General features: G+C 52.9%; 2 protein-coding genes across 6 annotated transcripts; both read right to left on the bottom strand.

Moving 5' to 3' along the window:
- On the bottom strand, positions 1-15,467 carry CATSPER4 (cation channel sperm associated 4). 3 transcript variants are annotated; one of them, XM_070383210.1, is made up of 13 exons: positions 15,368-15,467; positions 15,218-15,267; positions 14,657-15,025; positions 14,455-14,529; positions 13,832-13,975; positions 10,779-10,880; positions 4,742-4,839; positions 4,453-4,573; positions 4,105-4,238; positions 2,658-2,829; positions 1,680-1,891; positions 1,196-1,361; positions 1-452 (listed from the first exon to the last, which is right to left on the bottom strand). In XM_070383210.1, the coding sequence occupies exons 1-13, from the start codon at positions 15,465-15,467 to the stop codon at positions 405-407; spliced, it is 1,791 nt and encodes a 596-aa protein (XP_070239311.1). In that variant the 3' UTR covers positions 1-404. The 3 variants fall into 3 exon arrangements, 2 of the variants coding, with proteins under 2 accessions (XP_070239311.1, XP_070239308.1); XR_011466984.1 differs by having other exon boundaries at positions 1,196-1,324; positions 15,218-15,376; XM_070383207.1 differs by having other exon boundaries at positions 15,218-15,376.
- On the bottom strand, positions 15,463-27,576 carry CNKSR1 (connector enhancer of kinase suppressor of Ras 1). Of its 3 annotated transcripts, none has more exons than XM_005895874.3 (21): positions 27,431-27,576; positions 24,580-24,737; positions 24,298-24,479; positions 22,130-22,214; positions 21,668-21,709; positions 21,485-21,589; positions 20,826-20,885; positions 20,666-20,734; positions 20,288-20,389; positions 20,131-20,201; positions 19,979-20,055; positions 19,722-19,828; positions 19,613-19,643; positions 19,059-19,222; positions 18,148-18,221; positions 17,913-17,984; positions 17,059-17,132; positions 16,841-16,902; positions 16,651-16,747; positions 16,364-16,545; positions 15,463-16,109 (listed from the first exon to the last, which is right to left on the bottom strand). In XM_005895874.3, exons 1-21 carry the CDS (start codon positions 27,480-27,482, stop codon positions 15,840-15,842), a joined length of 2,136 nt encoding a protein of 711 aa, XP_005895936.2. In that variant the 5' UTR covers positions 27,483-27,576; the 3' UTR covers positions 15,463-15,839. The 3 variants fall into 3 exon arrangements, with proteins under 3 accessions (XP_005895936.2, XP_070239296.1, XP_070239299.1); XM_070383195.1 differs by having other exon boundaries at positions 22,130-22,174; positions 24,336-24,479; positions 27,431-27,575; XM_070383198.1 differs by lacking the exon at positions 27,431-27,576 and adding an exon at positions 23,429-23,531 and having other exon boundaries at positions 24,580-24,733.
- Positions 27,577-27,657: the final 81 nt, after the last annotated feature.

Here is a 27,657-nt window from a genome sequence, read left to right as displayed (position 1 = left end):
CACAAAACTTTATTGTCAATACACAATACCTGGCCCCACCAGCCTCATCTTTCTCCTCTTGGTACTTGGGCCCACTTAGACCCCATCTAGTTCTGGTCTAGCAGGGGACCAGGGATGCCCATCCTGAGGGCAAATCCTGGCTGCCTTGGCCAGCACCCCCTTGTGGGCTTATCCTTGCTGTAAGGCTCCCACTCTCATCCACCACCTTCTCCATCCGTGCTCCTCTGGACCTGGGGCTCACAGGCCCAAGTCCTAGAGATACCGCCCCCTTCCATCCCCAGGCATCTGCCCAGGTGTAAGGCAGAGGATGGGCTCAGGCCAGGATGTGCCATGTCACGCTAGCGATGCAGGAAGATGCAGCAGCTGGGTGTGTGCTCATGCCCACTGGCTCCTGTACTGCCCTCTCAGCGGCTGGCCTTGTGTTTGTTAATATTTGTGTTGGATTCCTGAACCTGCAAACCAAGAGGTCTTCTTGTCAATCCCCCACCCCTGACATGGCAGACGCCCCCTTACTTCCCTCCTCCAGCTCAACAGTGGCGCATCCAGGCTTCCCAGGGAAGTCCTTCCCGTCTAACTCTTAGTCTCCTCTCTGACGGTGGCGCTCTCCTCTCAGGCCATAGACACCCACAAGGCTCCCAGGTCAGATGGGATGGGAAGCAGAGAAGGAAACGAAATGTGTGGGAATGTGCTTTGTTCTATGGGGCTTCCCAGGTGGCGCCAGGGGCAAAGAACCCGCCTGCCAATGCAGGAGACATGGGTTCGATCCCTGGTTCAGGAAGACCCCCTGGAGGGGGGCATGGCCTTTTTCTCCCTAGAATTTTCCTCCCTCAGGAGGCTGCTCCTCTTACGTACCTGACAAGACCCGGGAGGTCCTATGCCCCCCTGGTGGACCTAAGCATTTGCCACTAAGCAGGAACTGAGCTGCTCAAGTCCCCTTAAGAGGAAGCTTGAAAAAAAAAAAGAGGAAGCTTGAGGGTGCTGAAGACCAAGATGGCTCAGTGTGTGGAGCCCTACAGGAGGGGCAGGGCCTCCCAGAAAATCTGGAATCTAACCAGATGGGCGGTGACTGCTGGGGTGCCTGGGAGTCTAGGGGGGTGGTCCAGACCTTGAAAGAGTCAGAAACCTTGACTAAGGGGGTGGTGGCTGGGTGGGGTGAGCACTGATTGAGTAGGAAAGGGAAGCTGAGAAGCTGCACCTTTTCTCTGTTGACGAGCGCGGTGATCAAGTCTTGCTCGCGAGTCATCTCACGGATGTCCACGGAGGACCTGCTCTCCAAGGATATGTTCCATGACAAGTACCTCTGCATCAGCTCCTCCTCCTGCTCCTGGTTGAAGCGGATGGAGCGGACCTCGTCCACTATCCTGAAGGTGGAAGGGTGAGTGCATTCCGAGGGAGGGGGTTGGGGGGCGGCCCTTCCATCTCTTCCCTGGGGTCCAGCCCCCTGCACCCTCCCCGCCTTGACTCTGATAGAGACCCAGGCCAAGGCTCAAGGCCCTTTGTGAGATTACGAGGAGGTATATATCCTGCACAGACAGTCTGGGAGGAGCCTGGGCAAGTCACTTAACCGCTCTGAGTCCCAGGGTCCCCATTATCAATCAGGGCATGAGGCCAGAAGAATCTGAGGGTCCACTGAGCCCTGACTCATGAGACTCGGGGGTTACCCCCTGTACCCGCCCTACATGTTGAGCTCATCACGGATCTCCTTGTATTCCATCAGGTTCTCCTGTATCGCCTCGAGCACCAGGCAAAAGTTGTCGCATGTTCTTTCCGAGAGGTTTGTCAGGGGGCCTCCCATAAATGGCTCTTGGGGGACGCCAGACATCTCCGAACGGGCGACTGCACAGTGCACCAGCGGCAGCTTGTTATTCCCATTTTCCTTCTTGTCGTCTACCTGGGGAAGGGAGAATGGAGAGGGAAGGGTAGCTTAGCTGGTACCCCCTCCCCTGGCCCCTTCCTGCCTGACTTCAGGGGAGACGAGTCTCAGGACGCCAGGGTTCTCACGCCCCTCATTTCAGCTCCAACCAGTCTTAGCCTCCCTCCTTTACTGTGGGAGCTCAACTTGAAATGCAGAAGTCTGTCCCTCTGAAAATTCTCACCCCTTTTCACAACTTAGTGCTTCCCCCATCATTTCCCTCCTGATAAATCCTACCCAGCAAACTTCTGAAACCCTAACTACTCTCAGGCCACAGTCCACAGCCCTCGGCACTTTACACAATACTCCCCACCTTTTGGAAGCTCTACCCCCCGATGAGTAATACTATAGCTAATGTTCATCGAGTTCTTAATATGTGTCAAGTACTGTTCGTTGACCCATGAAATTCTCATAATAGCCCTATGAAGTAAACAGAATTATTATCACTTCCATTTTATAGAAGAAGGAATTGAGGTTTAGATTGGTTTAAATGCCCTAAGGTCACCCAGCTGCTCACTTTTGAGTTGTCACAGAGCAAGATATCAAGGAACTCCACACCCCTCAGAAGCCCCAGTTGGTGAGTTGGCATTCACAGTGGGGATTGCTGCCTTCAGGCCTCAGGCTTGGCTTTCTTTAGGCCCTCGAGTGTGTGAGCGCGCGCGCACACACACACACACACACACACTCAAGTTAGCACTCATATACACGCTCCCCTTCCCCCCTCTGCCCTCCCTATCTCACTCACCTCTCTGAAGGCTATTTGATGCTGTTGCCCCTGTTCTGCCTTCATCATTTGCTCCAGATTGGTGGTCACCACGACGACCAACAGGTTGATGCCAATGAAGGCACCCATGGTGATGAAGATGGCAAAGTAGATGGCGCCCCCAATCTCCACTCCGTACTCCCCTGTCTCCGTCCTGGAGATGGCAGTCAGGGGCCCTATCACCTCCCTGGCCCTTTGGGCCTCAGTTTCCTCATCTACGAGATGGAGAAATTATCTCAAAGCCTACTGGGACTTCTGCTGCCTCACTGCTGCTGTGCAGACCTAAGGCCTGACTCCTGATTGTTCCCACAGCTGCTCTTGAATGAGCACCCGCTGTACTGCCAGACAGTGGGCTGCCCTCAAGCCAGCCCTGCAAGGTGAGGATTCATACACCAGCATTATCAAATTTAATCTATTGGCTGTACTTTTATCATGTCATTCTTATTATAACTCAGGTTTGTTGTAGAAAAATCAGAGGGAAAATATATAGGAAAAAAAATCCCACCACTGTTAATATCTATTGCAAACCTCCCATAAAATATTTTCCCAAATAATAGCTTTTGCTCTCTTGCTACACATGTATGTGTGTGTGTGCACACAATGTCAGTCTCTACTAATCCTCAGAGCAACCCATGACATGGTTAAATGTCGTATTATGATCTCCAGTTGACACATGAGGAAACAGGCTCAGAAGGTTGCATGGCTAGTACAGTGGAGCAAAGACTCAAAAGGCCAGGCCACCTTTATTGCACATTCCATGACTTGTCCACTGCCTATAATGTAATGGCTAATGAGAGTAGAAGCCCCTTTACCGACTGGGCTTCTACTCTCACACGAGGAAGATAAAAAGAAATCAGTCAGTGGGACCCAGCCCCTGAAATGGCCTGGAAACAAGTAGGATTTGGGCTAAATGGAAAGAGGCAAAGAACAGAACGCAGGCAGCCCTCTGCGGCCAAACATGACCTTGGACAGTGGGTCTCAAAATGAATAAAATGAGACCTTACATTCCCAGGAGTCGAGGCATTCTGGTGGGCTCCAGTGTGGACTGGGAGCTGCCTTGGGACCCTCGGTACAACCACAGATCTGCTGCCTGGCCCAAGGCTAAGCTGCCCAACTGCTGAGCATGAAGGGAGACTGCAGTCCATGAACAAGACTGCAGCGGGACTTTGAATACATGGAGTTTCATAGGGACAAGGCTTCAAGTAGATTACAAAGCTAGAGGGCTCAGCCCCAGGAGTCTGCTTTTCCCCAGTTCAAAGCCCCAGGTGCCACACCCGCCTCCTGCCACCCTCACCCCAAGTCCTGGAGCCCCACTCCCACCTGAGACCCCTTCTCCCTCCCCAGGTGGTTTTTTTTGCCCCTGGATGCCCCAGGCCCTCCCCGCCTAGCTCAGCTGGACTGGGGGCCCGGAAGCCCCACGGACACTCACTGAAAGTCACTGTAGATGTCCACCCAGCCATCCTGGGTGATGCAGATGAAGAGGGTATACAGGGCAACCTGCATGTTCTGGAAATGCATGGGCACGAACACACCAAAGAGAGTGACCCCAAACACGGAGAACACCTGCCGGAGAGATGGGAGACCCACCCCGGATTTCACCCACGGGCCTGGGACACAGGACATGCAAAGGAGCTGCCAGAGGAATCACAGGGAGGCGGGCCTCTCCTCCTCTTATCTCCAAAGCCTCCTCCTCTCCGCTCCAGACACCCCATATCCCCAGTGACCCAGGGGCCTGTCCAGGAAAGGGGGGCGGCTGGGGGGAGGGGAGGGCACTGACCAGCATGAGGAAGAGGATGAGGACCATGATGTTGGCCATATCGGGCACCGACTGCAGGATGACGCGAATGATCCGGGCCAGGGGCTCCACCGCCATGCACACGTGCAGCAGACGAAGTGCCCTGCGGCAGAGCCTCTCAGGGTGGCCCTCGGCCCTTCCCAGACCCCTCCTCCTCACCATCGCCCCACCTGCCCAGAAAGGCAGAGCTGATGCCCACCTGCAACAACCCCCTCCCCTCTCTCCCGGGATCCAGACGGGTCCCTTCTTCACTCCGAGTCCCCCAGCTTACCTGAGGGTGTAGGTGATAGCCACGACACTGAGTTCATTAACGAAAAACCCCAGGAGCAAGATAAAGATGATAAGGAAGTTGAGGATGTTCCAGCCGTCCTGGGGGGGTGGGCCAGCCCCAGCAGGGTCTGTCAGGCCCAGCCCACGGGTTCATCCTGGGTCTGCCCTCCCCACACCCTCAGGATGGGGACTCCTGGTGCTCTCAGAACAGGGCCAGTCACGTGCCACCCGCTGCGGTCCTGCTGTCGCCCCCAAACATGCCACAAAACACCCACGCACTCGCTGTCTCACACACGTGTCCACAGCCAAGTGCAGTGTCTGAACACACAATTGAGTCCCTCATATACGCCAGTTCCTAAGCTGAGCGCCCACCTTGGCTAGTGTGCCGCTGACAAAGGCCTTGCCCTGCAGTTAGGTGACCTGAAAGCGTTTGGATGCTCCAGCTTTGTGGGACACACACTACAGTTAATAAAACAAAAATAAACGAAAACACTAAGGCACAGGGCTTCAATAGCCACTTCAGAGCTGAACTAACTCTCACTGTAGAAGAAAGGCACAGTTTGCAAGCCCCACGTCCAACACGGCACAAACTCCTTTAGAGTACGGACGGAGGAAGGAAGCTCACGTGTATGACAAATTCAAGCACAACCGCTACGGGGGGAATTTTCTCTAATAAACAGTCTACATTTTCCTTTGACCAGTGATCCCACTTCTAGAAATCCATCCCACACAAACTCTGGTACAACTACAAAATGACATTTGTAGAAGGCTGAAAATAACTAAAGTGTCCAGCAATTATAATAGAACACTGGCTGGCTAAACCACATGTTCATTCAATGGAGTACAGAACAATGGGAGAGGTCTCCATGTACTGACACAGAAAGACCCATTAAATGACAAAAGTAAAGTGTACTGCAGCATTTGAACTATGCTACTGCATGGAAAGGGAGGACTAAAAATATACACATATTTGCTTATGATTGCAAAATAAACACTAGGAGGATAAACAAGAGATTATAAATAACAAAGATTATCTGAAGAGGGTGGGGGAAGGGGACAGGGATGAAGGGACAGAGTAGAAACAAGAATTTTGTATGCTCCTTTCAGTACAGTTTTGACCAATATGTAGCTGCATTAAATATTCAAAAAGAAAATAATTTTTTTTCCTTTTTGAAAAAATATTTGGCTGCAACAGGTCTTTGTTCCAGCATGTGGGATCTAGTTTCCTGACCAGGGATTGAACCTGGGTTTCCTCCATTGGGAGCATGGAGTCTTAGCCACTGGGCCACCAGGGAAGTTCCAAAAAGAAAACTACTTTATTTTGAAAAAATTACTTTAATGGGAAAAAAGTTCTTAAATTTATTGGGCAGTCCAATAAACACAAGACTTCCTGGTATGTCACATTCAGAGTGTTGGTGCCTAAACATAAGTCAGGAGACACAAGGCTCCCTGTCTACAGATCCATCCCTGTATCCATTCAATATTAAGCTCCTACTCTATGCCACACCTCAAATCAGATCCTGAAGATACAGGATTTCTGCTCTGCTGAGCTCATAGGCTATTTTGAGGGAAGTGGACAGACAGTAAATTTTAACTCCTGGTGAGAGACTCCAGGAGTTGGTGATGGACAGGGAGGCCTGGCGTGCTGCAGTTCATGGGGTCACAAAGAGTCGGACATGACTGACTGACTGAACTGCACTGAACTGAGAGGTGAGTACACAGTGTTAGGGAGACAGGGCAACAACTAAGCTAGCTTAGGAGAAACAGGAAGACTTCCTGGAAGAGAAGACATCTGAATGAGTCTTAAACTGTAAGTAGGAGAAAAGCAAGTGAGTAAGTGGTAAGGAGCTTTCATAGACTAGATGTCAGCATGGACAAAGGCATGAAAGTGAGCAACAGCAGTGTGTAAAGTGAGCAACAGCAGTGTGTGTATGTATGTGTATGTGTGCGTGTGCACACGTGTAAGTGTGTCTTTAGGAATGTCAACCCACTCCAGTACTCTTGCCTGGAAAATCCCGTGGGACGGGGAGCCTGGTAGGCTGCGATTCATGGGGTCGCAAAGAGTCGGACACGACTGAGCGACTGATCTGATCTGAGGAATGTCACTACAAGCAGCTTGATGTAGCTGGAACACCCAAGGGTGAGGTGAGGAGTGATAAGGCTGCAAAAGCAGACAAGAGCCATTTCATGGAAAGCCTTAAGCACAATTGAGACAGGCTGGGACCTGGCACTCTTTGCTGCCGTGCTGCAATGCTTGCACCTGGACGTACCTCTACTTGAGCAACAAAATACAAAGAAACTGCTGCTGCTAAGTCGCTTCAGTTGTGTCCGACTCCGTGCGACCCCATGGACTGTAGCCTACCAGGCTCCTCCATCCACGGGATTTTCCAGGCAGGAGTACTGGAGTGGGGTGCCATTGCCTTCTCCTACAAAGAAACTATTTGGGACTAAAAATAACTAAGTGCATGTGCAGATGGGACAAATCTGGGACAAAAGATACAAAAAGACCAAAAAATTCAATTGCCACTTCTAAAGAGCCAGGAGCAAAAACAGGATGTTGGGAGCAAAATCAGGGTATTGCACATGCCCCCTGCACACAACACTACCTAAGGGATGGGAAAACCACCTAAGACATCCCTCCAGTCTGACTCCAGACACACCCCTACCCCCACCCCATGTAAGGAACAACCTTGCCTCGTAGGTCAGGGATTAAGGGAACAAAACAATCTGTTGCTTGTTCTCCTTCCCCTCTTCTGCAGCAGGGCCCTAAAAGCCTAGCCTGAATCTTTTGTCTGGCCTCTAGTCAGTTTCTGTTGATTGGAGAAGGCCAAGAACCCTGGTCGGTATCACAATGAGGCATTTAGACCTGATCCTATAAACAGTTGGGAGCCACTGGAATGTTTAAGGGCACTCTGTCTTGGGCTTTGGGAAAACTATTTTGATGGCAGGTGGGGTGCACTGGAAGCCATAGCAACACCCTGTGAGAGAAGACAAGACAGGAACTGGAATGGGGTACCAGAGCTGCAGAGGTGGCAAGAAAATTGAGAAATTCTTAGGTGGTAAAATAGTAATTAATAGAGTGTGGAGGTAAGGAGGAGACAGGAGCCACATGAGCACTGTAGAAAAGGGGGCATTGTGGGCAAAACGTTGGGGATCCCATGTGGCTGGGTAATATTTGAAATATTAACTTGCAGATTTTCCTCCCTCCCCTGCCTTCTCCCTTTCCATCCACCCATTAAATGGGGAGTAGTCCTTGTACACCAGGACCAGGAGAGGGGCTGGGCCTGGGGAAGAAGACAGCAGAGGGTCTCTAACAAGCCCTGGCTTTTGGCACTGGGAGGCTGGCCCCAGATAAAGGTTAGGGCTTGGGACATTCGTTGTCAGCCATTAGTTCTGGAGGGCGGTTTTGCCTTCCAGAGGACATTTGGCAGTGTCTGGAGATACCCTTGATTGTCACAGCTAGGAAGACGTTTATGGCATCTAACGGGTAGAGGCCTAGAATGCTGCTAAACATTCTACAGTGCACAGGACAGTCCCCTCCCAATGAAGCATTATCTAGGCCAATTATGTCAACAGTGCCCAGGCTGAGAAATCTTGTCCTTGAGGAGATATGCAGAGTGGCTGGGAGGAACACAAAATTTGCTCCCATTCTCTTGTGCTAATGAAACGCTAGAGTTTAGCCTTGAAAGTGCAGGCCCTCCTAACTGCTGCTGCCAATGAGACAGGTGGGAATCTGGGACCCTTTGCTGCAATGCTTGCACCTGGACAAACTTCCCCAAGCAACAAAATACAAATAAACTGTAAGAGACTAAAAATAACTGCCTGCATGAGCAGTTGGGGCAAATTATAGACAAGATACAAAAAGACCAAACAGCCCAAATGCCACCTCTGAAGAGCACAGAGCAAAAGCAAGGGGTTGGGAGCAAATGCAAGGGCTCAAAAGCAGTAAGCAAAAGCAGTACTCGCACATGCCTCCTGCACACACCACCACCAAAACGGCAGGCGAACCACCTAAACCACCCCTCCAGTCCGACCCCTGGTCACACCACTACCCTCACCTCATACAAGGAATCAGGGAGAGATGAGCAAAGGAAACAGTTACTTGTTCTCACTCCCCACTGCTACTGCAGAGGCCCCAACAAAGCCTTGCCTGAATTTCTTATCTAGCCTCTGAACAATTTCTATGGGCAACGAAAGAAATCTCAGGACTACTTTCACATAAGAAATGCTCTCTCTTAGGGAACAAATATCTGCCTGTATCCTGAAGAGTGGTACATTGAAATATTCACAAAATCATGGTACCTATTCTCCCCTCCACCATGGAGACAAATAAATATGCACCATCCTATTCTATTTTCTGTTAATAAACATCCTCCCAAGTGTTGGTCTCACAAAGCAGCCTTTAAGACATCCATACTTTAGAAATATTGTTCTAGGTTCTACATTCTGTGTTCTACGAAGTGACACTTCTAAGCCCTGGAAAGCTTGTAATTCTAATTGGTTGTCCTGATAATGGTATTTAAATGATGCTTCCTTTTTAAAAACGTATAAAGTTTTGATGGGTAATTTTTTTTAAAGACTCTTCTTGCACATGCCCAAAGGCAAGATAAATCTCTTGACTCCAGAAATCCTTTGACTCTAGAAGTCCCATTTAAACAAAGAATTTGAGTCTTTGTTTCACTTTATGTAATGTTAAGATCTGTTCCTACCCAGATATCTTTTTGATACTCTCCCAAATAGGAGTCAGAACACTATAGCTCAAGGCCAAATCTGACCAGCAGTCTCTTTAAGACCCATGGGTTTAGAATGATTTTTATATTTTTTTAATGGTTGGGGGGAAAGCAAAAGGAAAATAATATTTCGTGACATGTAAAATTTAAAGTTCAAATGTCAGTATACACAAATAAAATTTATCTGGAACATAGCATGCTCATTTGTCTATATACTGTCTATGGCTGCTTTGTGCTCTTACAGCAGAGATGAGTATTTGCAACAGAGACTATATGGCCCCCACAAAAAAATATTTACCTGGCCCTTGAGAAAATTATAGGGAAACCTCCCTGCAATGCAATTGGATGGCCAAAAGGGGGCACTCTCATGCAGTACCACTAGATTACTAGTAGATTACAGGAAGAATTGTCAATTACTGACTCAACAGAATAATCACCAACTGGGAAAGAATCATCAATTATAGGCCCCACAGGAAAAGAGGTACAGAGCATCTCCTGCAAGAAATCTAATATTCCAGAAACTCAGCTAATAAGACCATTTCACCCTGCACTCTCACTTTTCTCCAGCAGATTTTGGTTCAAATCAACCTCTCCTAACTGCCTCCTTTTTCTCCCTAAAATAATGTTCCTCTCCATTTTTGGACTTGCTGTGGCTTTGGCTATAGCTTACTAGTCCTGAATTGCAAATCCTCTTCTATTCCCAAATAAACCCCCCATTTTGTTTTGCTGGTAAAATAACTGACTTAATTATTTTTAAGGTCAACACCCTTTACAGAAAGTCTCTGCTGACCCCTCTGCTCTTGAACCCTGTAAATTAAGGTGTGTGTGTGCACGCTAAGTTAATTCAGTCGTGTCTGACTCTTTGCAACCCTATGGACTGTAGCCTACCAGGCTCCTCTGCCCATGGGATTCTCCAGGCAAGAACACTGGAGTGGGTTGCCATGCCCTCCTCTAGCGGATCTTCCTAACCCAGGGGTAAATGAAGGTGGATACTCTCAGCTGCATTTCTCTGATAAGGAAATCAAGGTTTTCCTAAGAGCACAGAACTAGGGAAAGCTGGATCAGGAACGGGGACCCAGGAAGGCTGCACTTCCAGTACAAATTACTTTCTGCCACATCACAGACATCTCAGAAGTCAGTCTTTCTTTCTTCATGCATGCGCATGAACATACTCACACACTCATACACACACACACACACACACACACTCCTCAGGTTTCAGGGCCAGGTACACAGTGGTGGGGACAGGATGGGGTGCCAACCCTAAGGAGGAGTAGAGGTGATGGCAGGGAGGGCCCAGGATCTCACCTTCCAGAAAATCCAGAAACCATTCAACCAGCCGAGAAGAAGTTCACAGATAAGGGTGGTCAGCACAATGTCATCTATGGTAGAGAACAACTCATAGTGTTTCTACATGGAAGACAGAGAAAAAGAAGGGCAGAAAAGTCAGTGGAGTGGGGCCTTGGCAAGACCAGGGACAGAGGATGTCTGTAGGGAAGGGGAGGCCCAGATTCTTATTGCTTTTCAGGCTTGCATCTTTGTAGCTCCCTTTAGAGTAACTCTTGCACGTATGTGCCAGGCACCATTCTTAAGACCACAAACTTATTTCATGTTACCATCACCATCATCCTGCAAAGTAGGTTTTATTCCCATCTTGCACTTGAGGAATCAGAGAAGTGCCCAAAGTCAAACAGTTAGTGATAAAGACTGTTGTCTGACTACAAACCTTTGTCCATGAACTCTAGAGTAGGAAAAGGGAGGTGGAAAAAGGCAGAACAGACTCCAGGATCGGGAGGGAAAGCCCTGGCCCTTGAGATGGAGGACACCAAGTCCCATCCTTGCTTCTTTGGTTGTCTCCACCACTCCGGCTGCACCAGCTCCCAAATCCCCAGGCTTGGCTTGACCAAACTCCTGAGTATCCCCTTACTCATGGGTCCAAGACATGCTCCCGGGGTGGATGGATTGATGGATGGATGGATGACTCCATGATTCTAAATTCTGTTTAAAACGACTCACTTTCACGCCATCTCCTGTTAAGCTGTGACACTGCTGTTGTTTGTGACATGAACAGCTCCCAGCCCCCGACTCCACTTTGCCAGTTACAAAAGTCACCTGACTCCCCCTTTTCTTTACCTCCGTGGCCCACAGACTCAGGGCTTCACGCCTCCTGCTCCCCACACCTTGCCACCAGCTCCATCCACCAGCCAGTGTGAGGCTGGACAGAGTTGCTTCTTTTTCTCTCAGCCATGCAGCACAGCATGTGGGATCTTACTTCCCTGACCAGGGATTGAACCCATGCCCCCAGCAGTGGAAGCGTAGAGTCTTAACCACTGGACCACCAGGAAACTCCCTGGGCAGAGCTTCTTAAGTTCAGATGGGAGCTGAAGTTTATGGGCTCCCAGCCTGTTCCAAATTCCCAAAGGGCATCATGGGCCAGTGGTGTCTACCTAAAGCAAGGAAAGGCTTTTTCTTCCCTTCATCTTTCCCTTCAGCTCTACCCCACTGGCCACAGGTGGCAATAGCCTCTTGTATTTACTGAAAGAGCGTCCTGAACAGTTGCCCTGCCTTCTCCAAGTCAAGAGCATCTGTGGTTAAATCGGAGTTGTATTCTTTACCCACAAACCTTCCATGACTCGCTATGGCCTGCAGGGTGAGGTACAAAACCAGGCTGGCATTCACAGCTCTCTAGGATCTGAGCTTCACGGCACATACACTCTACCAGGCTTTTTTAGCATTTTTGACTTGGACTCAAATATATATTTTACTCCATAAATATATATTTACAAATATATATTTACTCCATATTTCTCTCCCTCTGGCTCCTCCCCTCCCTCTCTCTTCCCCACCACAGTTGCTACTTCATTCTTTTTCATTTTGTTTGATTCTACATCAAAAGCTACCTGCATTCTGAATTGTTTTCATGATCCACTGATGAGTTTTGATCTGCCCTCCAGTCACTCATTCTGCAAACCCTGGCAAGTGGGTTTCTGCCTCCACCACATCAGAGTTAGCTCCTGTCAAGGTCACAATGGCAAGATCCAAGGGGTGTTTCAGAGTCCTTTTCTGGCCTTGTGTCCTAGCCACATCTGACGCTGCGCTTGCTCCCTTGGTAATGTTCTCTCCCAGGGATCCTCTCACTCGGCTGGCTGCTCCTCCTTACTACCCTTTTGCATTTCCTCTTCTATTTTCTGACCTTTACTTAGAGGCTCTTCTCAGAGAACTCTGTCTTGGTCCCCTTCTCACTCGGTACTCTCTCCCAGGCAACCTCATCCCTTCCTTGAGCTTCGGCAACCAGCTGCTTGGATGTCAGTCACTCTCACGCTGCCATACTTTAAACCCTGGCTTGCCTGGATAAACATCAAGGTCCTACTGTATAGCACAGGGGACTATAGTAATATCCTATGACAAACCATAATGGAAAAGAATATAAAAAAGAATATATATATGCATACATAACTGAATCACTGCTGTACAGCAGAAATTAACACAACACTGAAATCAATGATACTCCAATTTAAAAAAAAAGTAAAAAATAAAAAAATAAACCTTGGCTTGCGGTTCATGGGGTCGCAAAGAGTCAGACACGACTGAGCGACTGAACTGAACTTCCAAAGACATCCTCCTTAATATAACTTGAAGATGCTGTGTGATCTGGCTGTTGACCGCCTCTCTGAACTTATAAGTCACCACACAGGAACATTTTAAAATCACTGGCTTTCAAAAGGACAATTCACGTATGTGGTGGACTCCTTGCAAGAAATTAAAACCTCAAGGGTAAGACCCAAGTCATAGTGGACTTGAAGCTGGATACCCAGAACTCACTTCTATGCTGTTTCTTCTGCCCAAAACATTCTTCTCCACCTCCTTCTGCCTGGCCAACACCTACTCATTCTTTATTCTCCACTTAAATGCCTCTTTCTCCAGGAAGCCCACCTGACCCCAAGATTGCATCCAATGCCTCCTCTGAGCTTCCACACACCCTGTGACACTCAGGTACTTGCAATGACATGTTTGTCGTGTCTGTCGTATTCATACCTGGCACAGAGCCCAGTATCTGGTGCAGAGTGATTCTCGCTCAGTGACTATTGGTTAAAATGGGATACCCTTCCCCACAAGACACCCACTGGCCTGCCTCTGCTCACACCATTTTTCTCCTGTCCTTCTTCTGCAAATCCAATGCATTTCTCAAAGCTGGGGCCCCTCCAGCACGAAGTCTTCCTTGATCTCAGTGCTGAAAGGCCCGTGAAAAGCATCCAATCCAACCATCATAAAAAGATGAGGAGTCCGAGGCCCAGGGAGGGAGGTGCCTTGCCCCGGCCCCTGTGAGATGAGTGAGAGCAGGGGTCGGGCTCGAGTCCCACCTGGCCAAGCATGGAGTTGGTGCGGAGAGCGATGGTGATGGCGTTGACCACCAGCAGCATGGCCAGCAGCACCTTGGAGGCCGGGTGTCGGAGAAGCTGCTTGACATACATGCGCGTGATGAACTCCTGCATGTCCCAGGCATCCTGGGAGAGGACGGGGGACCTTCCTTCAGGCAGGTGTCACCATACGAGGCCTCTGCCTGGAAGTTTGCTCTCAGTGAATAGGGACCCACAGGGGCCACTTTTAGGGGGAGAAGTTGCCTGAGAGGGGATCATAGAATTGGGGGCATTAGTGTAGAGGTCACTACTTAGTCACTAAAAGTGGGTCACTCCTGGGGGTGGTCTTTGTTGGGGTCATTGCAAGGGAGACTCTTTTGGGGGTCTCTGCTGGGGAGTGGCTCTCATTATAGAGGGGCTCCTGTGAGGGTCACAGCCAGGCGGTTACTAACATATCATGGTTGGGGAGCGGGTCACTGCAGGGATCCCTACTGGGACGTTTAGAAGCAGAAGGGGCAGTTATCCTGAGGGCCTGTGGCCCCATGGATGCAGCAGCAGAGGGGTCACCATGGGGGTGAGGATGGCTGCAAGCCCCCGCCAGGCTGCACGCCCAGCCTCAGCCTTACCTTCCTGCTGGTGATGTCTCGGCGGTTGATGAGCACTTGCTCCTCTGGCCGCCGGTAGGGCTCTTGAGCAGCCCTCTGCAAGGGTGAGGAGGGGGCCCATCAGGGCAGCCCGTGCCCCTCCAGACCCAGTCCAGTCCTCTCATGCCTCATCCCACCCCGGGATGCCCAGCTTGGGCAGTGCAGCCAGGCAGGAGCCGCCTACCAGGCGGTTCAAAGGTCTGATGTAGGTGGTGTCTGTCCACTGCTGCCACCAGCTCCTCTGGTTGTCTGCCATGTTGCTCAGTCTCCCCCGACTCCTCAAAGAAACGTCACTCCAAGAGCGCCCGCCCACCCCTCGTGGTGATATCACAGAGGCCTCTGTGACCCCCCAGCGTCCGCATTCCACCAAGGAACTCCTGTAGCAAGAGAAGCTCCTCCCACTGACTCCCCTGGGTGTGCCACAGAGGAGGCCGAGCACACGGGGGAGGTCACAAGTCGGAGGCTGGTGAGAGCAGGTCAGGTCTCTTACGCAGCCTGGATGGAGACAAAGGGGCAGGTCCCTGCTCTGCATCCAGGAGCTGGAGGTGAGACCCTGCCAAGGAGAGAGAAGAGGAGAAAGGTGTTTCGTTCTGGGGTCCTCCTCCGAGCAGACTTCATCCTGAATCCCTGCCCACTGGCCACCCCATCCCCCCACCCCGGTCTCCAGGGCTGCCCTTCTGCCCATCTTTCCATGGGAGGTATGTTTCCCCATCTGTAGAGGAAAAGTTTGGTCTCTGTTTCTCACCTGTTCCCCCCTGGAGATGGCGCAGGACAACACCATCAGGTCTCTGAGGGCTGGGGAGAGATGGGCATTAAGGAGAAGCCCCCACCATCCTGGTAGGGATGGGGCATCAGCTAGAGACCCCGTCGGTGGGCTGTGCAATGGGCTACTTACCAAGAGCATTCACCCCCATCTGACAGCTTTTCATCCCTGTCCCCTCCCAGAAGCAGATTCCAGATCCTAATACAGAAGTCAAAGGCACATGCAGATTCATGTTAAAGAAACTGACTTTATTTACTTGAAAAGTATCCACTGGTTCAAGTGAAGAACTTCTGTACAGACTGGCTTGGGGAATGGAGACATGCTGAGGGGCGGAGGGGGCACAGGAAGAGCACAGGGTAAGAAAGAGTTCTTGCACCCCTGCCTCTCGCTCCTTCCTTGGCACAAGCTCACTTCACTTTACCCCATTCCAGGGCGGGCAGAGGAGCAGAAATGGCGGAAGGCGGAGCAGAGGCGGTCAGCTTGGGGCAGAGGCACCGACAAGCACCGCCTCCCACTCGGAACAGCATGCAGGGATGCTCTGTCCTAGATGTGTCAGAGGTGGTCCTCAAGGCCGGAGGTCGGAAACTTAGGGTACTGGCCAAGGTTAGAGGTCAGGAGGTCGGGGGTCACTCTCTGGGGTCAGGGGGCAGAGAGGGGAGCACTCCTCGGGGTCAGAGGGTGGCGGGTGGGAAGACTGTTCCTTGGGGTCAGAATTCAGGACTTGGGAGCCGCCCTGGGCCTGCTCCCCTCCCCAGGCCCCCAGGCCCTCCGAGTAGAGCTCCTGGTTCTGCTCCTTCCACCGGCGGAATTTCTCTCCCGTGAGCTCGGGGTCGCCCAGCACTTCCTCCAGAGCCTGCAGCTCCTGCAGCTTTGCCTGGAAGAGGTGTCGGGGTTAAGGGGCCAGGATCACCCCAGGAAGGGGCAGAGCCCGAGCCCAGAGCTAGCTCTAGGGCCCAGCGCCCAGATCCCAGCCAGCGCCAGCCCCCATCCTCAAAATCGAGAGCCTGGCTCCAGCAATCCAGAACTCGACCCGGTCCGCAGCCGAGCCCAACAGGGCTAGACATCTAGACACCTGGCCCAGCTAGACATCTAGCCCAGCACCCAGCCCCCCGTGCGCCCCCTGCTGACCTTGAGCGTGCTCTGCAGTGCGCGCACACGGTGCACTCGCTCATTGAGCTGGGGGTCTCGGTTGCGCCGCATGAAAGAGCTTCGCCATTGCTCCTGAGTGAGGGGCTGCTGCTGGCCCAGCAGGGACACGCCACCCAGCCTCAGGCCCCGGACCATTCCTTCGAGGGCCCCTTCGCTGCTGTCTGTGGGAGGGGGGAGCAAAGTGAGGGTGTGCCCGCCCCCCTGCCCCCAGCCCTGTCTCAGCTCCGTGTCCGACTAACCCCACCACCCCCTGCTCTGCTCCGCACCTGTCGCCGGACTGAAGGAGGTCCGCGGGCTGTCCTGCGGGGTGACTGCAGGTGATGGATCTCCATGGAGCGAACTCGTAGCTTGGGCTTGGCTGGGCTGTGGGCAGGGTGGAAGGAGAGGAGGGTTATCAGTCTGAGCTCCACGCCCTGCTCTTCACCCCACCACCCTCTCCACCAGCCCCCGACTCACTGAGGCTGAGCAGGATCCAGCCTCGTCGTCAGGATCTTCGGCTTCCGTCTCGCTATAGCAGTCTGGAGTGGACAGGAGCCGTTGGGGGGACCCACAGAAGCTTCACAGGGTTGGGTAAGCCAGGGGGTGGGCTTGGGGAACTGGATTCCCAGCCCCCACCCCAGGAAAGCAGAGGCTCAGGTGAGATTCGATGGGATCCAGCCCTGTGAGATACCCACCTTCCTCTCGGGGTAGGGAGGCCCGGCCTGGAGACTGGTACTTGGAAATACAGGTGATGAGATGACGCACCCACCTGTGGAGGGGCAAATGGATCTCAGAGAGTTTCCACTGAGTCAGTACGCTGGGTTGGAGAAGGCAATGGCAACCCACTCCAGTACTCTTGCCTGGAAAATCCCATGGACGGAGGAGCCTGGTAGGCTGCAGTCCATGGGGTTGCACAGAGTTGGACACGACTGAAGTGACTTAGCAGCAGCAGCAGCAGCAGCATGCTGGGTGTCAGTCAGTCAGTCAGTTCAGTCGCTCAGTCGTGTCCAACTCTTTGCGACCCCATGGACTGCAGCTCACCAGGCCTCCCTGTCCATCACCAACTGCCGGAGTTTACTCAAACTCATGTCCATTGAGTTGGTGATGCCATCCAACCATCTCATCCTCTGTTGTCCCCTTCTCCTCCTGCCTTCAATCTTTCCCAGCATCAGGGTCTTTTCAAATGAGTCAGTTCTTCACATCAGGTGGCCAAAGGTTTGGAGTTTCAGCTTCAACATCAGTCCTTCCAATGAATATTCAAGACTGAATATTCCTTTAGGATGGACTGATTGGATCTCCTTGCAGTCCAAGAGACTCTCAAGAGTGCTGGGTGGGGCTTTCACTTATATCATCTTCTAACTTAATCCTCAGAGCCAATCTGAGAGATAGGAATTCTTATTAGTCCATTTTACAGAACGTGAAACTGAGGCTTAGAGAAGGGAGTGTCTTGAGCAGCCCTCTCAGAGAGCTGGGATCTGAATCCAGGCTCCTGAGCCCAGGCCCTGAGCACTCACATGCAAGCTGTGGGGGGTGAGAGAGTGGCACTCACATGCTCAGATCCGTCAGGGTATCAGCAGCGAAGATGAAGGGTTTGTACACGTTGTGGGTGAGCTGGAACACACTGCCGGGGAGCAGAGGGGCCTCACTCACCTGGGGGTGCCCATCCCGAACCCAGAGAGGCTGGCCTGGGAACCCCAGCCACCTGCTGCCCCCACCTCGCCCCTCCTGTCACCTGCCTCTCCCTTTCTCTCCCTACCCCCGCCTGTCACAGCCCAGGACTTAACTATTTTTTCTTCTGATCTTGTCCACTTTCCAGACTGTAGTTGGAGACATTGATGAGGCCCTCGGCCTTCTCATCCTGGGGGAATCACAGCGTGAAGGTCAGCTTGGAGCTCCAACACCCTTGAGGCCCAGGCAGGCTCCTAATGGCAGCGGGGGAGGGGGAAGGGCATCTCCTGGGCTGTCTAACTGCTCATCTCTCAATGCCCAGGGCTCAGGGAAGGAAGCTGGGATAGGGTTGTGACCAAGGGGTGTCTCTGTGCCTGGAAATGGGAGGCAAGCTATCCGGAGAAACAGCCAGGAAAGAGGAGCCCGCTCATACATCTGCTCCATCACAGACACAGACGAAGCTGCTTTGCAGAATGCTCTTCTCCCTGCCTGCTTTTCTTGCACCTTTCTGTCTAACCTTCAGGCACTAGTTTCTCAGGAAGCCTTCGCCACTCTTCAGGTGGACTGGTCACCTTTGCAGGGATCCCACCCACCCCTGGGCTCTTCCTCCATCACATTATATGTTCCCGTATTGTCCCTGTGTATTCATCCCTGTCCCCACTGGCCTGAGAAACAGAAAAGATCTGGTTCTCCCACATGTCCCAGGGCCCAGCCCAGAGCTGGGTATACAGTAGGCACCTTGAATGTTAGTGGAATGAGCAGACAATTGCTTGAGCACCCATCACTGGATGAACAGATTAACAGAAGGGGAAGGAAGGGTGGGCAGAATCAGCGATTCTACATGCCCTGTGCTACCTTTTCCAAACTGCTTTTGCACACACCTCAGTTCTCGCCAAAGAGTGTCCCCATTTTACAGATGGGAATGCTGAGGCCCACCTGTGACCACTGATGGGCCTGAACGCTGGAGGAGGAACAGGAGCCATGGCCCTGAGGTGACTCACTTGTGCGTGTGTGTACGGGGTCTCACCTGGGGCTGGCGGTACCAGTAGAGTGTGTGTCCCTTGAGCACGAACCAGCAGCGGCGCCAGCGCGGGCCCATGAAGCCCCCGGGCACCTTGCGGAGCAAGAGCCAGCCATCACAGTCGGGCGGGCCCAGCTCCCGACACGACACCCGCCGGCGCGTCGCCACGCCTGCAGCAGCATGACACAAGGGTCAGTGAGGGGTTGGCGGGGCATCCCAGACCCCCAAAGCTGCTCCCTGGCCCCCCAGGAGCACCCCAGCTGATGCTTCTGAACCCCTGCTCTGCGCTTGGATTGTAGCAAGTGTCAGTTCCGGGCGGAGGTTGACTCTTCTCATTTTAAGAGATGAGGAAGGTGAAGATCAGAGGACGAGCTGTTTGCCCAAAAATTGCAGAGATCGTGAGAGGTCTAGGCTGGGAGCACAGGTCTGTCTGACCCCAGAAACAGAACTGTGTCCGGGGGAGAAGTGTGCGACGTGTGTGTTGGGAGGGTGGTCTTGTCCAGCCTTGTAAAGACTTCTAAGAGTGCCTCCCAACCTACCCAGTCTGGTGCATTTCATACCTTTTGATTTCCTGCAGCCAGGGACAGGACTCTGAAAGGAACACAGGCAATTAGAGAAGAGTCTGCATCCAGAGCCACACACCCCTCCCTACTGAGCCCCTGAACTTACCCTATCAGGGTGTTCTGGGGGCTCCGGAGTGTCTGCTACCTCTGCCAGGTATGTGGCTGGGGTTGCAGGGGGGCTGGGCAGGGGCTTGGGGCCAAGGAAGGTTGAGTCTGTCAGGGAGGGAGAAGAGAGAAAGAGGCTCCATGAGCCTCAGACCCAGGCCCAGCAGTAGGCTGCGGGTGTAAGAGCCCAGGGTCAGAGTCAGACACCCCACATGCCTTGTCTGAGACACCTGCTAACACGTGGGGCTTTGATATTACCTGTCCAGGCAGGAGGGCTGGGTCCAGGACTTGGGTTTGAAGACAGGTTGAAGTCAAAGATGTCTTTAGACGGGGTCCTGGAGTGATGAGGGAGAGAGAAAGTGAGCCTGTGGCTCACCCTCCAAGACCCACCCGGGGCCCGAGCCTGTTACCTGGGAGACACTGAGGCTGGAGCTGGTGATGGGCTCACTGGGAATGGTGATTCCAGGGGCTGAGGAGGGGTCTAAGGAGCAACCAGAAACAGGAGATGGAGCTGGGGACCACACCCGGGTCTGAAAGCAGACTGGGGGTGGGGAGGGTGGCAGGTACCTGTTGTGGGGTCTCCGGCACCAGGACCTTCTTCAGCACTAAGCTGACCCTGTCCGGCTCCCGCAGCAGCTCCCTCACCACGTTTTTGTGGGGCCAGCCCACCTAGGGGACGGGGACACGGGGCTGGACTGACCTGGACGGGAGCCTCCGGGGCAACCTTACAGCCCTCCCCTCGATCACTCTCTCAGTCTCGGGCTCAGCCTCCCCTCGCTCTCCTCCAGGAAGCCTCCCGGAGCCCCTCGGACCCACGTGAGCTGGCTGACCTCATGGCAAGCAGCTCACCACCCTGGTCTCCCGAAGGAAGGGAACCTCTCCACCCACCAACCTGGGTTCTACTCAGGAACCCCTTCCTCCCATCGTGCCCTTCCCCTCACTCACCACCACCTGCTCGTTGACCTGGACAATCTCGTCTCCAGGCAGGACTTGCAGCTGGGGATTGGTGGGGACCTGGTGTTGGAGGTAGGGTTCAGAGGGGTGCACCCTCATGGGGCTTGGCCGGCGTGGGGCTTGTTGGCTGAGAAGGCTGCAGGGCTCTCACCTGGGCGCCCACTCGAGACACGAAGTGCAGGCAGTTGCTGGTGGTGTGGATTTCCAGGCCCTGCAAGGCAAAGCCTTGCGGTCACTGAGGGTCGGGGGGCTGCAGGGCCAGTGGGCAGGACCCTCGCTGGGCACCAGGACTCATAGGCGGGTGGAAAGAGGGAGAGAGCTGGCCTCAAGTTGGCACCGCCCGACTTGCTGCATGACTTGGGGCTTGCTGCTGCACCTCTCTGGGCCCTGCCTCCTCTTCCCCTAAGGACTGAGGGGAGCAGGTTACTGACTTCTGAGCTTTTAGCAACTCTCAGCAACTCTCCTGAAGGCTTAAGCAGGGACAGGGCAGGGCTGGGGTTTTCCCAGCTGGTCAAGGATTGAAGCAAAAAAGTTCATGCCCTCTCCCCTTCTCCCTTAATCTGCCAAGTCCGTGTCCTGGGGCCGGCATGTGTCACCAAGACCCCACCTGCTGCAGCCCCTCTGGACTGGAGAAGGGGCTGAAGGATGGTGAGATCCCAGGGGAGGTCCTCTGAACCTTTAACATCTGTACAGAAAGGTCCATCCAGCCGTAATAGGATAGGATTCTGTGGGATCCTAGAATCAGATTTCTGAGCCCACACGAGGCTGCTTGAGGGGACCAGAGGTGAAAGGTGAGAGGTCAGGGCTCACCGAAGGATCGTCCAGCGGCACTTGCTCTAGTATAGCCTTCTGCTTCAGCAGCTCCTCCGGGCAGCAGCTCAGGATGTTGCAACAGATCCCAGCCACATGGCTGCTCTGGCGGATGGAGGGCAGGATATCTAGCCTGAGTCCCGTCCCACCCCATCCCCACGGCCCGCTCAGCCCCTGACTCACAATTCTCAGGACTTTGCTTTCCTTCTCAGCCGCTGGACAGTCCTGGAAGCAGAGAGAGAGCGGGGGCCGGCCCTGAGCAGGGTTCCCTGCCTTCTCCTGAGGGCAGGGGAGTTTCCTGCGGTCCCTCCCAGCGTGTCCCATACCCTGGCCCCTTCCCGGAACGACAGGGCCGCAGAACTTTGGCCCCAAGGTCCCATCTCCCTGATACCGGGCCCCCAGAGATCACCACACATGCCCTCCCCCGCTCCACACCCTCCTGAGATCAAACTTGCTGAGCTGCCCCTTCCAGTTAGGAGCCCCCACACCCCCTCACCCACTACCCAGTGGCCGGGCCTCCTCTCTTCCTGCTCTGGCCTCTCCCTGCTCTCACCCCCGAACCTGTGCTGATTCACAAGTTATAAAAAGCTCTAGCCTGACTTGGTCTCTATGGCCTCAGCCAAGCCTGGCCCTTGGATCTCCTACCTCCTGCAAGGCCTGGCCCAGCTCCCCGCATAATTCCCCAATCGCCTGGCAGGATGAGAAGTCATTTAAGTGGGAGAAGAGGTACCTGGCAGAGGGGAGGATGGAGCAGTGGTTAGGGGACTGAGCTTAACAGTCAGGCCACTGAACCACCCTGAGCCAACTACGTATCTAAGGCCCTGATGAGTTTTGGTTTGGGGTGAAGGAGATGACTGATACATCTTTAGCACAGATTTATTCTGTGCAGACTTTATTTATTTTAGCACAGACTTTAGCACAGGATTTATTTGTCAAGTGTTTAATGAATGCCAGGCTTGGTTCTAGGCACTGGAGAGATAGATATTAAATACATAATTACATCAATAATGATTAGGGACTTCCCTGGTGTCCAGTGATGATTTATGGGCTTCCCTCATAGCTCCGTTGGTAAAGAACCTGCCTCCAATGCAGGAGACCCGGGTTCAATTCCTGGGTCAGGAAGATCCGCTGGAGAACGGATAGGCTACCCACTCTAGTATTCTTGGGTTTCCTATGTGGCTTAGCTGGTAAAGAATCTGCCTGCAATGCGGGAGACCTGGTTTCAATCCCTGGGTTGGGAAGACCCTCTGGAGAAGGGAAAGGCTATCCACTCCAGTATTCTGGCCTGGAGAATTCCATGGATGGTATAGTCCATGGGGTCGAAAAAGAGTTGGACACAATCGAGCACCTTTCACTTCACTTCACTGGTGGTCCAGTGGTTAGGAATCTGTCTGCCAGTGCAGAGGATATGGGTTTGATCCCTGGACTGAGAAGATCCCACATGCCACAGGGCAATCACGTGGCCCAACTATTGAAGCCCACAAATTCTAGAGCCCGTGAGCTACAACTATTGACGCTTATGTACCCTAAAGCCTGTGCTCTGCAACAAGAGAAGCCACTGCAATGAGCAGCCCACGTACTACAACCAGAGAGCAGCCCCCGCATCCCACAACTAGAGAAAGCCTGCCCACAGCAAGGAAGACCCAGTGTGGCCAAAAAAGAGACAAAAATTCAAAAAAAGATGTAACTTCTACTCCTGTGACACATAGGGAGCTCTGAGAGTGTATAATGGGAAAGGCTTCCCTGAGGAGGTGACATTGGAGCTAGGACCTCTGGGACAAGCAGCAGCCAGTGAAGGGGTAGCCAGCTCCTTATGCAATGCTGCTGATGAGACATGGTTACAAGCTGGAGGTCGGGTGGGAACCCAGGGAACCCAGTGCCCTTAAGTGAGTGAAGTCGCTCAATTGTGTCCGACTCTTTGCGACCCCATAGACTGTAGCCTACCAGGCTCCTCTGTCCACGGAATTTTCCAGGCAAGAGTACTGGAGTGGGTTGTCATTTCCTTCTCCAGGGGATCTTCCTAACCCAGTGATCGAACCTGGATCTCCTGAATAGAAGGCAGACGCTTTACCATCTGAGCCACCATGGAAGCCCCATTACAAACCACTGTGAAGCCCCTTACACAGACCAATTAACCTTTTTTGGCCAGTCCCACCATACTACTCCTTGGAAAGAAAGTTATGACCAACCTAGACAGCCTATTAAAAAGCAGAGACATTACTTTGCCAACAAAGGTCCGTCTAGTCAAGGCTACGGTTTTTCCAGTGGTCATATATGGATGTGAGAGTTGGATTATAAAGAAAGCTGAGCACTGAAGAATTGATGCTTTTGAACTGTGGTGTTGGAGAAGACTCTTGAGAGTCCCTTGGACTGCAGGGACATCCAAAAATTCCATCCTAAAGGAGATCAGCCCTGGGTGTTCATTGCAAGGACTGATGTTGAAGCTGAAACTCCAATACTTTGGCCACCTGATGCGAAGAGCTGACTCATTGGAAAAGACTCTGAAGCTGGGAAAGATTGAAGGCAGGAGGAGAAGGGGACGACAGAGGATGAGATGGTTGGATAGCATTACCGACTCAATGGACATGAGTTTGGGTAAACTCTGGGAGTTGGTGATGGGCAGGGAGGCCTGGTGTGCTGCAGTTCATGGGGTCACAACGAGTCGGACATGACTGAGCGACTGAACTGAACTGAACTGAACCATAGCTGAACAAGAGCCAAGCTCTTGTTTTCTCTCCAGGTCCCTGGAGGAGGCCATGGATGCAGAGGGTCCCCTCACCAGTCACTCAGACCCTGGGAAGAGACCGAGGTACCTGTTGAGCCAGAAGAGGAGGGAACGGGCCTCATGTACCAGCTGCACGGCCGCGCCCAGGACATCTGCAGGGGTCTCCACACAGCCCCCCAGGCGACCTTGGACCAAGCTCTGGAATGCCCGGGTTCCCTCCAGCAGCCCCTCTGTCAGGCTCTGCAGGTTCTCTGACTGTAGCCCTGAGCTCTGTGCAGAGAGGGGGCAAGTTACTCCGGCAGGGGCCAGCCCCCATCAGCATCTCCAGGGTGGGTGGAAGCTGCAGCCAGTTAGGCCGCCATTCACTTACCAGGGCCCGGAGCTGTTCCACCCCTTCCAGGATGATCTCCTGGTGGCCCAGAGGCCACACGGTTAGAGCCTCCAGGCTGCGGGGGCAAAGCTGCAGCAGGTACTTGCCAGGCAGCTCCCAGTCCTCAAAGCAGTAGTCCTGCAGGGAATCGTCCAGGCCTGGAGGGAGAGCAGGGGTCAACACGGGGGACTCAGGGGGTTGGCAAGGCCTTTCCGGTCAGTAGAAGAGCCCTTCTCCCACCCTGAGACCAAGGCTGTGTTCTGTCCTGCCCATTTCACAGATAAGGCTACTACTGAGTTGAGAAGTAGGATCACACAGGGCAGTGGTTCTCAAAGGATGGTTCCCCAGACCAGCAGCAGCAGCCTCGTCGGAGGACTTGTTAGAAATACAAATTCTGGGAATTCCCTGGTGGTCCAGTGGTTAGGATTCAGCGCTCTCATTGCCATGGCCTGGGTTCAACCCCAGTCGGGGAACTAACATCCCATGAGTCACGTGGTGTGGCCATAAAAAAGAAAAACAGGCAAGACATGGAAACAACCTCAGTGTCCACTGACAGATGAATGGATAAAGAAAATGTCACACACACACACCTGCACACGTGCACACATGCACAAATATTCAGCCAGGAAGAAGGAAATCGTGCCATTTGCAACATGGATGGACCTTGAGGTTATTATGCTAAGTGAAATCAATCAGAGAAAGACAAACTGTATTATCTCATATACAGAATCCAAACAACGCAAACTCTTAGAAACAGGGAACAGACTGATGATTGCCAGCGGCAAGGAAGCAGGGAGTGGGGGAAAGGGGTGAAGGTGGTCCAAAGGGACAAGCTTCTATTTATAAGTCAGTTTGGGGGACAGAATGTACAGCATGGTGACTACGGTTAGGATTCTGAGCTTTTGCTGCCGTAGCCTGAGTTTAATCCCTGGTCTGGGAACTATTAATAAGATCCTACAAGCCGAGTGGCGTGAAATCAGGGGCAGGGCCCAGCAATGTGCTTTTTAACAAATCCTACAGGGGTTCTGATGCTTGGGCAAGTCATGACTGATGTGGCTTTGGAGTCCGAAAGACCTGAGTGATAGCAACTGAGCAAGTAACTGAATTACTCTGTGCCTGTTTCCACCTAAAAAAATGGGGAAAATAAAAACATCACTTCTAATGTGTATTAAATGACATGACACATGTCAAGCACCTGACCAACTCCCTTGGTTCAGTCAATAACAGCCCCCATGTTATGTGTTGCCAGACTCTCTACCATGATCTGCAAGGCCCCGTATGATCCGGCCACCACCTGCCTCTCCAGTTTCATCTCTTGGCACAGCCCGTCATGCTCAACACTCTAGATCCAGAGCACTAACTCCCTGCAGCTCTCGGGAGGTTCTTTTGCTTTTGCTTCACGGTACCCGAAGGTGCCTTTCCTTCTGCCTGAACTGCTGTTCCAGCTCCCTCATGTCCTTGGTCATCTAACTTCCTCCAGGAAGCCTTCCACAACTCCCCAGGCTGGGCTGGGGCCCTTTGCTGCGCTCACTGCCCCCTGTGCCTCCACAGACCCCTGCACCAGAGCACTAACCTCTCCTACTCGAACACGAGCTCTTCCAAGGACTGGGCCTTAAAACAAGTGTTCATCTCTAATTCCGGCCGAGGCCTGGCATAAGGCAGACACTCAAAAATAAATACTATGTGCTAGGAAAAATTTAAGGACTTTATACATATTAATACATTTAATCTTCACCAAATCTAGAAAGTACAGATATTTCACATAGAGGTTAATAGTTAGCTTTCTCCCTCTTTGAAGGAACCCCTGCCATTCCAAGCCAGAGTCCTTTACGGGGTATGTGTGTGTGACCAATAGCTCTTCCCCATCCCCTGTGTGACATCAGGAGCCCTTGACTAGGAGTTCACGAGCTTTTACTCCGTGGCCGTGGGCCTCAAGCACCCCCCTTCCCATGCACAGTGAATGTGCTGTGTTGTCTCCCTCCCAACAGACCCTGACGCTGAGCCTGGCCCTCATCACAATTGTCTTATTTGGTCTAACCTCAAGAGATCAGAGCTGCCTTTCCCATTTTGTGGATAGGGAAACGGAGATTTGTGGTCACAGAACTGATGAGCAGAGGGGCTGGGCCTGGAATTCAGTCTGGGAGACTGACTCCAGCCCTGAGTCCCTGCTCCTCACGGGGATGGTCACCCTGAGTCTGTCCCCAGACGACTCCAGTTGCCTCCCTCCAACTCTGGCTCCGCCTGTGGGAGGAATGTGGTCCTCACCTCCCAGCTTCCAACTCCATAGCAGACCATCTACACTTCTCTGAGTCCGCTGACACTCTGGGCCTTTTCTCACCAGCCTTTCCCACTCTGGGCTCATCCTCCCTGGAGGTCTCAGGAGGGGCTGTGCCGACCCCCTCCAGTTGGGCCTGGGCTTCTGTTCTCACTGGGAGCCTCAGGGTGGGGGAGGAAAAGACACTACGGGCAGGCCCTAGTCCAAAGCCTGGGCAAATCACTTGTTGGCTCAGTGTAGAGTTTTCAGCATCTGAAAAGTGGGATTAATTACAGCCCACTGCGCCCCGGGGGCAGAGGGAAGAGGAGATACACTGCGGGCGGTCAGCTGGGGCGACACCTACTGTTTTCATTACAGAACCACTGCCTGGGCTATTGACGGGAAGGCAGACCCCTTCTAGGTCCTCGGGGGACCCCAGCGGAGTCATCTCGACTATCTTTCTGCCGGGTTCACGGCAGACGCTCTGTAAATGCTTGCGGACAGACTAACCGACTGACAAACTCGGCACGTCCTTTTTGCTTCCGCTCTCCCCGGCCCAGGGCCCCTCAGGCCCAGCACTGCCCCGGCCCCACCCACCTCTCAGCCAAGCCGCCACCTTCCTGGGGGTCCAGGTCGCCACTGGCTCCATGGCCAAGTTCGGCCTCTCGGACTGCACCCGCTCCGCCTCGCCCGCGCAGGAATTTCCGCTCCCCGAGCCCCGACCTGGGGCGGGGCTGGGCTGGGCCGGGGGCGGAGCCACTAGCATACCTGGGCCCACAGAGCAGGCCAGGTAAGGCGCTCTCACAGCCATTGGCCTCTCCGTC

Source organism: Bos mutus, chromosome 2 (genome assembly GCF_027580195.1).
Source record: "Bos mutus isolate GX-2022 chromosome 2, NWIPB_WYAK_1.1, whole genome shotgun sequence".
Taxonomy (NCBI): domain Eukaryota; kingdom Metazoa; phylum Chordata; class Mammalia; order Artiodactyla; family Bovidae; genus Bos; species Bos mutus.
The sequence above is the reverse complement of the archived record's forward strand: the minus strand, read 5'-3'. Positions and strand labels throughout refer to the sequence as shown.